The sequence below is a fragment of the Agelaius tricolor genome, unplaced genomic scaffold (assembly GCF_023055355.1).
Source record: "Agelaius tricolor isolate 1412-34295 unplaced genomic scaffold, bAgeTri1.0.p SCAF_1, whole genome shotgun sequence".
Lineage (NCBI taxonomy): Eukaryota > Metazoa > Chordata > Aves > Passeriformes > Icteridae > Agelaius > Agelaius tricolor.
The window spans coordinates 60389009-60407050 of NW_027269261.1; the positions used below are offsets into that span (position 1 = coordinate 60389009).

General features: G+C 43.5%; 1 protein-coding gene across 1 annotated transcript; it reads left to right on the forward strand.

Annotated features, from left to right (window-relative positions):
* The first annotated feature begins 2934 nt into the window (after nt 1–2934).
* On the forward strand, nt 2935–6126 carry CCN2 (cellular communication network factor 2). The gene is made up of 5 exons (XM_071436472.1): nt 2935–3370; nt 3481–3697; nt 3807–4058; nt 4275–4486; nt 4810–6126. The coding sequence occupies exons 1-5, from the start codon at nt 2972–2974 to the stop codon at nt 5104–5106; spliced, it is 1377 nt and encodes a 458-aa protein (XP_071292573.1). The 5' UTR covers nt 2935–2971; the 3' UTR covers nt 5107–6126.
* The last annotated feature ends 11916 nt before the right edge of the window (nt 6127–18042 follow it).

Below are 18042 nucleotides of genomic sequence, written 5' to 3' on the forward strand. Positions count from 1 at the left end.
AACTTTAACCAGACCTCTCTGAATTTTGAGATGCATTTATTACAATTTTAGCGAAATATCCTGGTGAGCATTTTGGGAAAGGAACTAATTGGCACACTAAACCTGAGGCAAGCCAGAAATGTCTGAAGCCAGCTACAAGCCTATCGTGATGATAAACAGCTCAGGGTCCAGATGTCCATATATGGCAAGACTTCCTATAAGACTGACAGTACTGTATGTGCATTGCGTATGGTTGTTGGATCAGATTCACATTCCTCGGGTATGTTTCTCTGGGAGCTTTTGATTTCCGCTTTGAGGGCTGGCTCAGACCTCCAATTGCTCTTATAAAAAAATATCTGTGACTGAAAGTTGAAAATGTGCAAGATTCTTTCTTTAAGTACACAAACACTCCAAGTCTAGCCACTTTCCTGTAGTCTTGCCAGGTTTTCACTATGTCTGATACCCGATCAAGTGACTTTTTGGGGGGAAGCAGGGAAAAAAAAAAAAAAAGAAGGAAAAACACAAGAGAGGAATGTAGCAATCCACACCTGTACATTTTACAAGACTTCACCAACTGAAGCTGATGTAGACACACACATACCGTATATAGCTGTGTAAACACGTCTGCAAGGCTGGTGTAGTGAATTCCTAGTTTCAGCAGAAAAAATATACTATCTTAAAAGCATGTGCTGTATAAACACCTGCATGGAAGTCAAAATTAGTGCATTTTAACCATTTTATGCATCAATTCCAGGATGTACTTGTCCAACCTGTGGCATACTCAAGAGGCACTTGGATGTGGCATCCAGGGATACTGTTTAGGGGTGATTATGGTGGGGTGACATTGCTGGCTGGACTAAATGATCTTGAAGGTCTCTTCCAACCTTGAGGATTCCGTGGTTGCCATCAGAAAGGATAGGCTGAAGACAGACTGGAGTCTGCAGGAACTGCCTTTGCTTCCAAGTTCCCTTTGCCCCTGTATGTACATACACACGCACCAATGAGGTACCCATTGTTAGACACATCTAACAACATGGAAACCAAGATGACCAAAAGGCACCCCTGGGGACTCTGATTCTAACCTACCTGCATGTGCTGATACAACTTGTAATTTAGTGAGCTAATGCCTGATCCACAGTGGTGCAAAACCAGAATTAGTTCTGAATTCAAGTAACTATTCAAGCCATTTTTCTCAGGGCAGCAAGTGTATGGGGCTTGCTGTACTTGGCCTGCAGTGGGAGGACTTAGGACAGATTTATCCTTTAATTTTGGATTTCCTGGCTTTCTGGTAGTTTGTTACTTTTAAACATACTTTTTCTGTCAGTGAGATTCTTAGGTTTTGTTTAATAAAATTGTATCTCTGAAAAAACCTCTTACATGGAAAGTTATAAAACATGTCTAGAGCCTCTCTCTCTCTCTCTGATGTTCTACCATATTTAGGCATTTAAAAAAGGCATTCTGTTTACCTGGTTACATTTGCATTTTGGTATGCATGTCATACATATTTTGGTACACATACTATTTACCCAGCACTGAGGCCACTGGAGTCCTTCAAGTAAATACAGATTTTAGGAGACTTCATGGTTTTGGGAACATACATTATTTACCATAACTGTTCCTCTGGGGTCCATTTTTTCTTTCAAAGACAATCTAATTTCTTTTAATGGAGAATTTCAAGAAGAAGAAATGACATCCAAATGACTTTACCAGACGCAGTACAATGCTGGCAGAATATAAGTAGCAGTTTTACAGCACAATAGTCCTATTGGGGCATTACATGGAAGACCTTCTTTTCCCTCATGAATCTTGTTTTATTATCACAGCATCATAGCATGGAAGTAAGCCTACATATGGAGGGATGGAAAGAAGTGGGGAGCAAGGGAGAAGGGCAGTGGGGGAAAGCCTGCATACAAAAGATGAAATCTCTTAAGGTACGACCAGATTTTAGATTGCTTATTGCAATGCATTAAGCTGGTCTCTCTTACTAAACACTAACATACTTCCACAGGTCAAAAGCCAAAACATTGGCATTCCTTGCGTTAAAGCAGAGGTCAAACAACATGACATCACTGAATATTCAAATTATACACAGGAGGCGGGGGAAGAGCCATCCTCCTGGTTAAAAAAAGAAAAAAAAAGAAACACAACAATAATCATAGCAGTTATCTGCAATGACTTAATACAAGCCACAATGCTTACGTCCTGGGTTCAGTCAAATACGAACCACAGGGCTAAGGTTTTGGCTGAATGAGGTGGCATGCCATTCTCTTCTTGTTGTAATCCTGGGGCGGACCATCAGGAAGGCTGGAAGCAGGGATGTACGAGGAACGAGGAACGTGTTGCTCAGAAATGACAGCTGCACACAGGCAGTGGGAAAATAATAGCCACTTCTTCCATGCTTCAGACTCCACTCACTGTGCCAAGTATTTCAGAGTAAATAGGCACTCTCTCTATTCATAGAGAGCATCTATTAGGGAAGGAGCACATTACAAATATTCAGTATGATTCAGTGGTACGCAGAGTCAATTTATACCCGGTAGCGTAATTATACCTTTTTTCGGTGGTACCAAAGCCCCGGACCGTTCGCCGCCGGACACCGGGTACCCCGCGCCACCCCCGATCCACCCGCCCCACGTCCCCTGTGCCCGGGGGAGGGACGAGGGACGAGCGTGGAGCACAAGGGAAGGGAAATAGCGGATTCCCCCGAACGCCCCTGGCAACCGCCCCGCCGCCCCTTCCCGCCGGACCCTCCGCCCGCCTCGAAATAACGCGCTGCCGGGGGCGGGGGGGCGGCCGGGAGCGCTGGCAGCGATGGGGACTCACACTTAAAACACATCAGGACGAAAAATAAAAAACCGTGATTGGGGGGGGGGGGTAAGAATGTGCGCTGGGGGGGCGCAGCCGGAGGAATGCGGGAGTCAGGGGTCAGGGCCGCTCCGGGGCGGCGGCGGCGGCGCGGGGCGGGGCGGGCGGCGCGGCGCGGCGCGCAGGAATGCGCGGAATGTCGCTGTTTGTCCGCGGCCCCATTCAGCCCATTGGCGAGGCCGCGCCGCCGCCGCCTATAAAGGGGCGTCCGTCCCGGCACTCAGCAGTCACACAGCCACTCTCCCGCCGCACTCGGACGGAGCGGAGCGGAGGAGAGCGGAGCCCAGCAACAGCCGGCAGCAGCCACCCTCCGGCACAGCGCCCACGGCCCGCCGCAGCCCCGTCCGCGCCGCCGAGGAGATCCGCCCTGCGGGAAGCTCTCGGTTTACCTCGGCTCCCCTCGCCGTCCGGCAGCCCGACGCCGACGCCGCCGCCTCGTCACCCACAAGCCGCTGACCGCTGCAGGATGGTCCCCAACACCCTCGCCCCGTTCGCCCTAGCGCTGCTGCTCGCCCTCCTCAGCCCGGTAAGTGCTGTCGCCCGCGGCGCCGCCGCGCCTGCCCCGTCCGGCCGGTCCCGGCGGCGGCTCTGACGCTCCCCCTTTCTCTCTCTCTCTGTCCCCCCCGGCAATTTCAGGAGGCTCAGGGCCAGGAGTGCAGCGGGCAGTGCCAGTGCGGAGCCAGTCCCACCTGCCCCGCCGGCGTCTCCCTGGTGCTCGACGGCTGCGGCTGCTGCCGCGTGTGCGCCAAGCAGCTGGGCGAGCTCTGCACCGAGCGCGACCCCTGCGACCACCACAAGGGGCTCTTCTGCGATTTCGGCTCCCCCGCCAACCGCAGAATCGGCGTCTGCACCGGTGAGTGGGGGCCAGGGCTGCCGCGGGAACGGGAACAGGGTCCTGCCGGGCAGGGAGTGAGGAAAGTGGGAACCTCCGCGACTCACGCTCTGCCTCCTGCCCCTCGCAGCTCGGGACGGCGCCCCGTGCGTGTTCAGCGGCATGGTGTACCGGAGCGGAGAGTCCTTCCAGAGCAGCTGCAAGTACCAGTGCACCTGCCTGGACGGCGCCGTGGGCTGCGTGCCCCTCTGCAGCATGGACGTCCGTCTGCCCAGCCCCGACTGCCCCTACCCGCGCCGGGTGAAGCTCCCTGGAAAGTGCTGCGAGGAGTGGGTCTGCGATGAGGCCAAGGAGCAGACTGCCGTGGGACCCGCACTTGCCGGTGAGTGGGGGGCTCTCTGCAGATGGCAGCCGGGGGAGGGGGCACCCTGCATGATGGAGGCAGTGGACTAGATGGACACAGGCAGAGGCTGGAGGGCTGCAGTTAGTGGAATCACCCCACGTATTTTAGCTGCCTGAATTTCTCAAGGAAAAGGAAGGAGCATTTAGAGGGCTGAGGTTAGGCATTGGTCTCATTTTGGTTTTCTGTCTCCTGCAGCTTACAGACTGGAAGACACTTATGGTCCAGACCCAACAATGATGCGTGCCAACTGCCTGGTACAGACCACGGAATGGAGTGCTTGCTCCAAGACCTGTGGCATGGGTATCTCTACCAGGGTCACCAATGATAATGCCTTCTGCAGACTGGAGAAACAGAGTAGACTCTGCATGGTCAGACCTTGTGAAGCAGACCTGGAGGAGAACATCAAGGTAAATATTACTATCTTTATGTATGCTGCACTAGGTTGCTTCCATCCACTAGCAAAAGGACAGTGACCAAAAGTGCAGAGCTGACAGGTAGTCAGTTTCAAGTGGTTTACTTGGAAATTTGAGTTTTACCCTAGTGGTGATCACTATTTACAGTTAAATGTCCTTAGTTTTCTCTCATGCTGTGTTATGGCACTATATAAGACAATCTTGCCTAATGATAACACAGTAGAATTAGCACGGCTGCTCACCACTAACTTGCAAGCTTAGTGTGCTTTGTGAAAGCCTACCTTCTAAACATCTTGTATTCACTTCTATCCTGACAGAAAGGCAAAAAGTGCATTCGCACCCCCAAAATCTCCAAGCCTGTCAAGTTTGAGCTGTCTGGCTGCACCAGCGTGAAGACCTACAGAGCTAAGTTCTGTGGTGTTTGCACTGACGGGCGCTGCTGCACACCCCACAGAACAGCCACCCTCCCTGTGGAGTTCAAGTGCCCTGATGGGGAGATCATGAAAAGGAAAATGATGTTCATCAAGACCTGCGCGTGCCACTACAACTGCCCTGGAGACAATGACATCTTTGAGTCTCTGTACTACAGGAAGATGTATGGAGACATGGCATAAAGCCAGAAGGAGACGCTAAATGCATTCTCAACTTGAACTGATTTGCATCTCATTTTGTAAACATGATTCAATAGCACAAGGTATTTAAATCAGTTTTTTTTTTAATTTCAACAAACTGCTCCATGTGACTTAAGACAATTTTTCTACTGACCCCAAATGGTGATTTGAAGAAGAACGTAAAATGGACAGTGGGACCACAGCGAGACACAGCTTCAGAACATGTTCCTGAGGTGGTGTGATGGGGTTAAGGGAAACAGGCAGGAAAAGCAGATTCAAGCAAATGTTCCCTTAATGTGGTACAGCGTGCTTCATCTAGTAGTGCAATTGAGAAGAGACCATTAGCATGTTTGCTGGCGCTGGCTTAGAGACAGCAACAGCTGGAATGCAAACACCCAGCAAAGTGCTAAGTAGAAGGTGTTCTGTTAGTCAGGACAGTAATGTTTCAGCTCTGACACTCTGATTCAGATGGCTTGGCCAACAAGAATCAGAATCATGTCAATTAGACTGGACAGCTTGTGGCAGTTAATTTACCTGTAACAAGCTACTTTTTATGAATATTGTAAATACTGTGTGTATATATATTTGTACAGTTATCTAAATTAATTTAAAATTTTGTGCTTTTGTTTAATGCTTTGAAAGTTCAATGATAGCCTTCTTTTTTGGAACAAGATAGGTAAGATTTAAAGCTTGTTTGACAATGCATTCAAAGCATGAAATAGATACTCTAGTGGAAATTGTTCAGATAGGGCCAAATGGTGAGTTGAAGTCAAGATGAAGCTGAGGTGCCTGTAATGTTACAAAGCATTCGTCTGGCAAAATATGTTTACTTACTACTTTATTAGACAAGTGGCTTTAAGAGAAATGGCTGTTCTGTAGCTCATCAGTCTTTCCACTTGAGCATTTGTTTCTTTCTTTGACTATGGCTCTTTTTGGACAGTTTATTTGTTGAGAAGTGTGACCAAAAGTTACATGTTTGCACCTTTTTAGTTGAAAATAAAGTATTTATATTTTTTATATAAATGGCTTGGTATTTCATTTACCTTTAGTCTCCACTATTCCTTTTCATGTTTCTAAAAGGGTTGCCTTTTCGCTATATGAAAATGAAGTAATGTGTGGTGGGTTCTTCAGAATCACATACACTTGGGAATAAGCTAAAGATTTACTTATTCTGTTACTAGTGAACCAACTGTAACTGTTTGTTACTCTTCTGAATTTAGAATTCTGAATTTTGGGAAGGGCCAGGCTTGCTTTGCCAAGCCCAGTATGGCATGAGACTGGAAGCAGGTATCCTCATGCATCACATGTAGTTTGAAAGGAGTCACCATGGTATTCAGCGGCTGCTGTAATACACCACACAACATGCTTAATTTCATTGAGGTGTTCCACTGGTTAAGATTTGTTTTCAACTAAGGCAAGGAAAATATTTTTAATTGCTAAAAGCATTGAAGTGGTTCTTGACTCTAGACTCAAATGCAGAAGTCCAAAACTTGGTGCAATTCTCGGGGAATAGCTAATGAGTTGTATCATAAAAATCACAGAATACGACAGGCTGGAAGGGACCTCTAAAAAACTTCTAGTTTAACCTTCATGCAGTGTAAGGCTAATTTAGATGTTGCTTTACTTGAATTAACACCTAAGTGTGGTATGATAGAGCACTGGACTCTGGTGGCAGTTATGCAGATTATATTCCTTCTTGCTGACAAGGCCAAACTATTACATGTGACAGTTCTGTGCAGAGTGTCCATGGGTTCAAACTCCTGCAGGGCCACAGATGAGAAGTATTGTAAGAGCTACACATCTGAAAATGGTCCAAACATTCATCTTAGATAAGCAAGAACTATTTGTGAGGACAGTTGTGAGTCAACTCCCTCATCCTCCTGAAGCTAAAAGAAAAGCTTCAGTCCTGTGCTTGGACCTACATCAATAACAGACTTTTTTCATCCCTTTATTAAGACAAGGGGATTCTTTGAATTCAAAATTAACCTTTGCACTAGAAGCATTAGTTCTTGTTTTCAGAAAAAAACATGCTCTCCAACAAGAATCCTTTTCAGGCAAACAAGTTCAATCTGGAATTTCCTGGTGCTGAAAGAGTGTTAGCTTACAAAAATGTCCATCCTTCCTGAGCACCTTCCAATCCCATTGATTTCAGCTAGCATTAGCAGCAAATCAGTGTAACACCAGCTTTGACTAATGATGAACAACAGAGCCCTAAACTAATGGGAAGTCAATGGGAGTCTTGCCAATGGCTTCACCAGGCTTTGCTCAAGGACATAGAAGCATTTTTCCTTCCTCTGAAAAATAAAAGGAATTTTCCTGGCATGAGGAAGTGGCTTTCTATGTCCCATACAAAATACTTTTGGGTAGCCTCTGGCTCTTATGCTCCCTGAGACTCTCCGGCATTTTTTCACAATGTTTTTTTTTCAGATTATGAATATTGTGCAGCCATTCAGCTCACCCTGGAAACGCTTCAAACACTCGTACAACCCTGAGGACTGGTTGCCTGACCGCTACTGTGGCTCCACCCCCAAATAAGAAGAAAACTCTCATTTCTAGTTCCAGAAAGGACAGGATGTACATGGACTTCATTCATAACCATCACTATAGAAGCTCTCAGGATTAGCAGAACAGAAAGAAGCACAATGTACCTGGCAGGTTGGGATTAATTCCTGTGAGAAATGGGGTGCTTATGACACTGCTTAAGCGCTTTGATGAACAGCTCTGCTCTGCAGTCTTTTGTCAGTTAGTATCAGATATTATAATGAATGACATTTCCTAATACCATCATTCCCATGAGCCTCACAACCACAAGAGTCGCTCATGTTCTGCTCCCAGCTCTCTGCAGTGTGGGCTGTATCTCCAACACCTAATCCACACTGTGGCCTCCCCTGGCACTGTCGTCCAGCTGTGCCTGGCAAACAAGGCTGGAGGGTCAGAGAGCAGCAGCAGGGCTCTGGTTGAGGAAGGGTTGTCTGAAAGACACCTGCAATGGGGTTCCCCCAAAGCAGCCCAGGACCACTACCTGTCCTTTCCCAGATTGTGTGATGATGAAACTGCCTTGCCTTCCATCTGCCACATTATTGCACTGTTTCACAGGGCAGCAGAGAACAGAAGAGGCCTGTCAGAATATTTTGGTAGTGGGTTGCTGTTGCCACTGTGAATTAAAATAAGGGAGTATGCTACATATGCAAATCTGTTAAGCATTGTTGCTCTCCCCTGAGCATATCAGGGATCATAAATCTCAGGTATGCATTATAATGAATTGCACTCCTTTTTTCCAGAAATGTGTGTAGTCTTCTGACAGAAGCATACATTTACACCATTTCACAGGTGTTAGACCTCTGAAGGTTTTATCTCTGAAGGTAAAGAAATTAAAATATTTTGTTGTAAGCTCTCCTAGAGGTATAGGTAGGCATCATACTGTTTGCAAGGCTTTCTTTCAAAGGTATCCCAGGAAAAAGGAGCCCTTGTGTGGAATTTATGGCATCTTAAATGATGGCTACAATGTGGGCCTTTCAACCGTAAAGAAGTTTCCTGATTTCATTCTTTGTGCCTAAGATGCATAGATGGAAGAATAAAAACCTGAGTTCAAAAGTCCAAAGTCACTTACATGGGGGAGAATATTGGTTCATGTTCCTTTCAAAATACCTTGTTTTGAAAGTCTGCTTTTGGTTGCTTGCATCCTTAGAAAATCCTACTGAGCAAGTTTGCTACTGTACTTTAAAAATATTTTATTCATATATGAAAGCATATTCATTCTAATTACTACCTCCTTTAAATGGATCTCCAGCTATATTAATAATACAGTTGGTAAAGAATCTCTGTAAAGTCAATACTAATTTGATAAAAGATATTCAATTAAATATTAAACAGAAATTCAAGGTGGCTGTAGACCAGAGTATCAAATACTTTGAAATAGTTCTAAACCATTGTATTTCAGATTTTTGTACCATAACACTTTTGCATGGATTTGCAGCTTAGCTTTCTAACACAATACAGATGTGAACAACAGACAGGGATTATAGCCCTTTCATATGAAATAGGCTCTACTCTCCAGATGGAAATTTGTCAGATTCCTCAGAGCTGAGACACATCCAAAAGACACTAGTTAAAAAAGTCCTCAAGAATGAGCCACTTTTAATGATCTGCAACCACACAGGAACAAATAAGTCTTTGAACAGTATCCAGTTGTTTGTCTCACAAAGACGAGGACTCAGCTGAGAAAACTGACTTTTGGACACCACTAGAAATAGCATATTTTTTACTAGATCATTTGTATTTTTCTCATGTAGCATAGTTTTTCAGACCTCGCACTTGAAGAAAGCTTTCATTTCATTATACTGAAAAGGACATTAAATATAAGAAGGAACAGTAATATTTTTACCTGAATATATAATAATTCAACCATTCTGACTTTGTATCCTACCACCAAAAACCCAAGTTCTTTAAAAACAGTGCTTAAATGTGGCTTTAACTGATGTTATACTATGCCTACATATGGAAGTAGTTAGCAAGGAGAAGCTGGGATGAAATACCACTGTAAGGCTTTGCCCAAAACCCAAGAAGAATCTGAGAGAGGAAGTAGTTCAGTTAACTTATTTTTCCTCTCACTTTCCACTTTTTTTCCTCCCTGCAGTTCCTTTGATTCATGTCCATAAATGGACATACCAAAAGCCACTACATTCTCACAGTGTTTTTCAGCCTGCCTGGAACCAGGAAATACCAGGAATTTCTTCAAGGAACCTGTTCCCAAACTGTACTAAAGCCTTCAACACATTTAGTGTTTGAACAGAGTTTAGAAGCATGACTAAGGTCCCATCTCCACTGCACGATTCAGCATTGCTGCTGCATCAGAGAAGAGCTGTTTACAGTCCTTAGTGCTTGCCCTGGCTTTTTCAGCTCTTCTCTGTTCTACTCCAAGCCCACATCCCCAGAGTAGTGAACATGGGCCCATTCTGAAATGTCCCACCCTGAAACATCTGGCTGCATATTGTGGCAGCATTCCTCAGCTCCTGTCTGTTATTGGGGCAGTGCCAATTGCAGGACTGTGTACATTTGTTTAATGGTAAGTAAATTCAACCCTGGTAGGAGTATAATGGTGTTTATGTTGTGAGGAACAAAGCATTTTACAGCCTCCTGAGCAGGACCAAAAGGCTGCTAACACAGTACTGCAGTGCTAATACAATCCAGTGGTGCCTCCATTCATTACTCAGCCCCGTTAATTGAGCCACTGAAAGAAATGTGCAATCCAAATAAATGTTTGTTGGTTTAAATTAGACCTATTAAAAGCAGGTATTTAGCGGCTTTCAGCAGCTACAAAATATGTTTTCCTGCTCCTGAGCTGAATGCTAAGAACCAGCTTTTCAGCCAGTTTTCAGGACTCTGGTCAGCCTAGCTAACCAACATAACTGCAGTCAGACTGGTTTGGACTACCTGTGACCCAAAATCCTAAGGCTGTACAATTTTAGGGGAACTGCATGGGACTGTATGCCTTGGAGGTCTCCTGGGAGGACACAGGCTGGCTCCTGTGGCATTTGCTGGGCAATAAGCACTTCCAGCACCACAAACTGCACAAAATAGTGTTCTGCAAACAGCTAAAATTACAACCTAGTATCAACCTACTAGGGAAGTGATAAGCCAGTGAATCTGGTAAATGAAAGAGAAAGACAAGGATTCAAATTAGATCTGAAATATTATTCAAACTTTAGACAATGTAACATGTGGGAAGGTACTTGATATAATCTTAATACACTGTGATATGGTGTTATGTATGCTTTTTTAATTAACAGAGCAATGGAAATAAGTAAGAAGTCATATTTGGCCTTTTCCATTCATACATGCTGTTCTAATTCTAAGCTTGTTGTGAGGTTAGAAAGTCCAAGATAGTAAGCTAATCAAGATTCTGAAATCTAATGTGCTAGGAGTTAATGAAAAAAGCCAGCTCATCTTACCTTGGGAGCTGCCACAAGTGTCTCTCAGTGGGCTTCCCCATCAGCCTCTTAGCTGCAGTTACTCATCTGGGGGAATCTTCTCAGCTGAGGTTTTTCTTCATCTGTGACTCAAAGGATTTTCATATGATGACAAAGAAATTAAGTATGTCTTTCCTTCCATTGATTCTTCCAGCCACAGCTCCATAGCCACTAAGTAGTCACCTTGGAAAGAACTGCATAGATAAGAATATGCCCTAGCCAGTGATCTTGAATGGATCCCAGCATGGCTAATGCCTGTGAGAAGTCACCTGGGATCAGTATTTTCAAGGGAAAGCAACATTTGTTTTTTCTTTCAATAAGCATTGCTGCTTATCCTTATGATCCACAGAAGTCCTAAAGAGCACTCTAGAAAGTGCCATTTTACAGTCATTTTTATTACAGACACCAGGAAATGCTGTTAGAGAAGAATTGGCAATGCCATCCCACTTCACAAGAAGGTGCCTGACTTATCTCTAAGTCCACATGGAAAACACCTTGAGTAAGGATATTCTGTGAAGTTTAACCTTACACACGCACAAGCACTTACAAATGCAGACATCCCCATTGTAGCTGCCTGTATCATCTAGCTATTCTCATGAAGATGCAGTTATAATATAAATGTGTCACCTTATGCAATATTCTACTCTACAGATGTGAGTATGCTTGTGTTATCCTTTGGATAACTGGATGCAATGGGGATTTTTAGTTCTGGCTTTTCTGACTTCTACAAGCATATAATAAGCATGGCAAATCTTGTAAGTACAACCAGCCTTAAGAGTGCAAGGATTATCTGGGTAAAAGCTTGGGTTTTGTGTGAAGAAAAAGTGGACTTTCTACATGCAGAAATGAAGCAAGACTCTTCTGTCCTTATGAGTGCTTTAATTTTAAACAGTTGAAAAGCAAATTAGACGCTATTTATGTAATGTTTTCTTTGGCTTCTCTCTGTCATTCTCCACAGACCTTATCATAAAACAATTTATTAGAAACAATATGTATATTTGTTAACAACCACACACAGACAAATACAATGGCCCTCTCAACACAAGTCAGAGAAAAACAAGCAAAAGGCTGATAAAATCTCTTTGTGCTGTATGGTTACTTCTGATTGTGAGAGGCAGCAGGATCCTCTTCCAAAAATAGTTTACAGTTATGCCTAAAATCTTTCTAAGATTATTTATTAGACTTCATTAAACCAGTCTTCAAATATTTTTTGCTCTGTACATCCACACCAGGACAAGTTGTGGGCTAGTAGGATTGCACAAAAACATCCTGTCCTTTAGACAGAAGATAAAGAAACACCGGCACCTGTATTTTGTCTGTCTGCTTTCCCAAAACAAGGAATAGACAAAAGTTGGTCGATCATTTTATTTCATGCATTCATTCAGATAAAAGTGGCTTCATTGATGAGGCGACTATGAAGCATATGATTTCTGGTAGATTATGCTGTTTATGGATAGTGTAGGGGGTACAGCAATATATTCCATATTTTTCCTAGCTAGCACTTAATACCCCACGTGAGCCCCTATCAGACTATCAACTCCCGAAACAGCAAATTACTACAAACACCCTGTCAGGTCCTGGTCTCTCCAGACTCCAGGCCGGAGCAGAGGAACGAGACCGGGCTCTTTCTCTGCATCACACTGACACCGCGTGGCAGCTCTGCGGCCGCCTTTTGCTCCGGCTACAAACTTTGCCTCCCTGCGAATGAAGCTAAACGAGCTCCTGCTCTTTTTGGTGGAAGGTATTTGATTACTCACTTGAAACAATTCGTGCTATTTTGTTACGAGGGATGATGTAAACATAGACTTGTTTGAAATACAGGAAATCTTTCTCATTTTCTCAAAGTGAATTAAAGTGACAGCTACACAGTTCTGCCCAAGCACCATGCTGTACTTAGATATCATTGCAGCATTGTTATCTATATTGAAAATATAGAAAATTAAACCCCCAGAGTGCATGCCACCCACCCTGAAGGAACAAATCACTACAATATGCCACAACACATCACAATAGTTTTCACTAGCAGGTACCTGGAAAAATACACAGAAAAAGGGGTTTATTTATTAAAGGTTATATTAAAGGAGAGTATGTTTTAATTGTCTTGCTTTTTATCTTGCATGCTTCTTAAAAACTAATCCAAGGTTCAACTTTTAGGATGAGCAGGACTTGCTTCTCCTCCTTAGGCAGATACAGATTCACATGTAGGCTTTGGGTATCTGTCAGAGAATCATAAAATTATCTTATGTAATTACATCTCCTTTTTTCCAGATGACTAATTATGTTACAATAAGTTTTTGAGTTAAATTGTTGAAAGGGAAAATTTCCCTCCTGACTTTTTCAACATGCATAGACAATGAATCACATCCATTTTGTGCAGATTTGGTCTGCTAAATAGGTCTTTGACTCTGATGCTCTGGATCTAACCCAAACCTACTGTAAAAAAAAACTCTGATCCAGCTCCCTACTAGAGACCCATTAATATGAAATGGATTTGGACATACAAATGGGCCAGAGGGCTGCTGTGCCTTTTTCTCTGGATTGTGTCTGCTGCAGCTGTCAACTGCCCAACAGAATGGAGCAGGGTCTGACACACGGACTGCTACACTACTGAGACTGTGGTAAGAAATGTGTATGTTTTTAAGGCCCATAATCTTCCTTCAGAAGTTAATATGTTTGGTACAACTCCTTTGAATAACAACTTTAGTCAATAGTAACAGTGATGGACTGGCCATTCTTAGTCACTCAGAACCAGAGATTCACCTGAGATTTACTTTCCTTACTCTGCTCCTTAACAGCACTCTGCATTTCATCTGCATGAGCAAAGAACTGAGGCTTTCCTCAGATCATCTTCCCCAGGTGAAAAACTTTTAACAAGAGGTCTTCTTCAGACCTTTTTCAATGCTTTTTTCAACTAACCTGACTGTAAATGTTCAGTGAATCTCAGGCCCAGCACAGAAGACAGAGACCTTGAGGTATAGAGACCTTGAGGTATCAGTACCACTCAGTCAGGCAGATGTAGAAAAATCTCTTCAGTCTCCTAGAGTCACCCCCCTCCTTGGAAAGGAGGCAGTCTTATGGATAGCCCAATTTTGTGCTCACCATCAGCCTGCTCCTAACTGACCCATTTCTTCAGCTTCTAAATCCCTACCAAGAGTTACATCCCATAACTACCTGTGCACAAGTACTGCTGTCATGTTCCTGCTTTGAGAACCCAGGTTGGGCAAACATTTGCTTACACAGTTTGCTTTACACAGAAATCCTTCTGCTTCTTTTTTTATATAAAAGGTAGTGACTCAGCCAAACAGGTCTAAGAACATATTCACGTTCACTTCTCTTCTGAGGACTACATTCCCCATATATGTATTTTGCATTGTGATTCAGTATTAACACTGATGTTCTAGTTGTTTTCAGGATGATTTTGAAATTTTTATTATACACACCCTCCAACAAAATCATTATCTTCATGAAGTGTCACGTCTTATACCATCAAAATATGCTATCTATTATGTATCTGAAAAAAAAACATCTTCTGAGGAGAAGGCTAAAATCAATGCATGTCTTGTTTCTAAGGTAAGGCCTTAGGAAAGTGTTTGCCATCAACCAACTCAAAATTTCTCTTATTAACAGTGGAAATTGTTTCTGTCACATGTTTATCTAAGTCCTCTGGGCCAAAACAGCCTTTTGGTTATTGCTTTTTCTCTTTAAGGAAGCTGTAGGCTTGTTCTTTTTGATAGACCTATTCCCTCCAACACCCAAACATTGCCCTTTTTTGATATCCTTTTAGTAATGGAGCATTTGCACTCTTGCTGAAATAACTATAGCTCTGTAATTTTTGTGGACTCTGATACTAAATTCCACATGGCTTCTTCTTGCATGTAGGGGTTCTTCTTGTAATACTTCAGTTTCAACATCATGTTTTTCATAACAAAATTCTTCATTTTTCCTAAGCTTTATTTTGGTATGGACTATCCTTTGGCAAATTATCATTGTGAAGGAGTCATTATGGATGTTGTGGGAATCCCCATACTTTCTGTATTTAAGGAAGCTACATGTCAAGGAAGTACATAAAACCTAGTGCTGAATTTGAAAAGACATCAATATGTTCTGAGCTTGCAGCATATGGGGGCTGGGAGTCTGAGGTCGTGCTTTAGTCTTCTTGGGTTGTTTTTGTTTGGCTTATTTTTGGTTACTTGGGGGTTTTTGAAAGCTGTGGACAACCTGGTTTATAATACATAATCTCCAAGATGAAATCCATTTCTGCAAGACTTCACAAGAATAATTGAAATTAAGAAATTAAATGGTTGATACACAGTCACAATCCACTTCTGCTCTGTTGAAGCCAGCAGTGGGAGATGGCAACACACAATTTAAGTGATTTTAGTTCACTTGTACAAGGAAGTTCCACTGGCATGTTCCATAAACAGGATATACAGTAATTTATATGAAAATAAAAACTTCCTCGGTTATGGGAAATGATAGCATAACCTTCTTCTGCAGAATTTTGATTATTTGCACCTTAGTAATTCAAGCTTCCCCATGCTCTCATCTCTAAAAATTCTACTAGTTGTGTTAGCTAATTACAAGAATGAAAGTACCTCATAAAGAGCCTATTATTTTCAGGTGGTTTGCCTGGATTTCTACTGTCCTGGGGCCATGTTTCCTTGGAAAATTACACTGAGTGTTAACAGATCATTTCCCAGTTATTCCAGATCAGGCCAGAAGAGGGCCAGATATCACCAGCAAATGATCTGTGTTCACTATTCATTCAAAGTATAATGTATCTATATGTCCATAAACAATTTATTTTGAACAACAGAATCAATTCCTTACATCATTTCCTTCTCCATGTAAAGGGACTAAATACAGTTTTAGACCTAGTTACAGGACTGTGACAAAGAGCATAATTAATTTTTATAGTAGACTTTGCCATCTTCTGCAGCCAGCAGAAGACTTAGAAGTCAAGCCACAAGACTTAAAAATTAATTCATTGCCCTCAAGCAGTGTGCTTTCTGCCACAGAGAAATTCAAAGCTCTGGCATAGATGCAGGATGGCAGAGGTGAGGCCTCCAGAAGAGACATTTGAAGAGACATAAAGAAATTCCCTGTCAAGTTTCAGACTGAGGCTGGAGCTAAAGCATGGCTTTGCCAGAGTGCCACAAATGCAGAGACTCATAACAACTTGATGGGAAGTTAACAAATGTGACATACATCTGCAAGAAGGGCTGGAAGGTGATCTGGGGAACTACACATCCATCTGACCTTGGTTCCAGGGAAGGTCATGGAGCAGATCATCTTGAATGCAATGACATGACATGTACAAGAAAACCAAGGGATCATCCCAATCAGCATGAGCTTTAAAAAGGCAGATCCTGCTTGACCAGTCTCCCTTTATGAAAGGTGTGGATGTTGTGTACCTAGACTTTAGTAAAGCCTTTGACACCATTTCCCACAGCATTCTCCCAGAAAACCTGGCTGCTCATGGCTTGGGTGGGTGGGTGCATAGTTTGCTGGGTAAGAAAGTGTGTGGATGGCTGAGTCCAGAGAGTGGTGGTGAATGGATTTACATCCAGCTGGTGGCTAGTCATTAATGGTGTTCCCCAAGACTTAGTACTGGGACCATTCTGTTTAACATCTTCACTGATAACTTGCATGAGGGGATCAAGTGCACCCTCAGTCAGTTCACAGATGACACCAAGTTAGGTGGGAATGTTGATCTGCTGTAGGGGCAGGAAGGCTCTGCAGAGGGATCTGAATGGGCTGGATTGATGGACCAAGGCCAATAACAATACAGTGAAGTTCTGAATCTGGCACCTGGGTCACAGCAACCCCATGTAACCCTTCAGGTTTAGGGCAGGGTGCCTGGGAAGATGCCTGATGGAAAGCACCTGGGGGTGCTGGTCAACAGCAGCTGAACATGAGCCAGCTGTGCCCAGGTAGCCAAGAAGGCTGATGGCATCCTGGCCTCTATCAGCCATAGTGTGGCCAGGAGGACCAGGGCAGGGATCATCTCCCCTGTGCTCAGAAGGGCCCTGACTCAAATCCTGTGTTCAGTTCTGGGCCACTCACTACAAGAAAGAGACTGAGATGCAAGAGCAAGTTTAGAGAAGGGCAACTAAGCTGGTGAAGGGTATAGAACACAAGTCCTGTGAGGAGTGGCTGAGTGAGCTGGGGTTGTTTAACCTGGAGAAAAGGAGGCTCAAGGGTGACCTTATCACTCTCTACAACTGCCTGAAAGAAGGGTGTAGCCAAGTGAGGGTCAGCCTTTTCCCCCAGGTAACAAGTGAAAGGATGAGAGGGAAACAGCATGAAGTTGCACCAGGGGAGTTTTTGGGTATTAGAAAAATACCCAAAATATCCTCACCAAAAGGTTTGTGAAGCACCAGAATAGGCTGCTCAGGGAAGTGGTTACTGTCCTTGGAAGGATTTAGGCGATGTGTGGATGTGGCACTTAGTGACATGGTTTCATGGTGGACTTGGCAGTGCTGGGTTAATGGCTGGACTCAATGATCTTAGAGGTCTTATCCAACCAGAATAATTCTGATTCTATGACTGTCAGCCTATGTGCCTTATGGATATGAACAAAAGGCAATTCTGCTGTCTTCTGATCAGTAGAGCAGTCTGGAGTTTTGGAGTGATTCAAAACTCTTTCATCTCACTATATTTGTTTTATTTCAGTAAATTAAAAATAGAGAGAACTAAACACGCAATAAATGGCAACATAAATTTGACAAGTGTTGTGGCTAAGGAGGAATACAATAATTTGCAATGGTATCCTCTAAAATCTGTTTCCAGGCTTCCATAATTATTCCAAGTTTGTCCATGGTCTCCATAGCAGCCTTTCCTGAGGCTCAAGCCTGGTGTGGTGAGTCACAGTGGTTCAGCAAAGGACTCAACTCCTTTCCAGGGAGTCTGAGTCACAGGATGCCAAACCTGGACTGGTTTCCTGTAATATAGAGGTTCCTGAGCTATG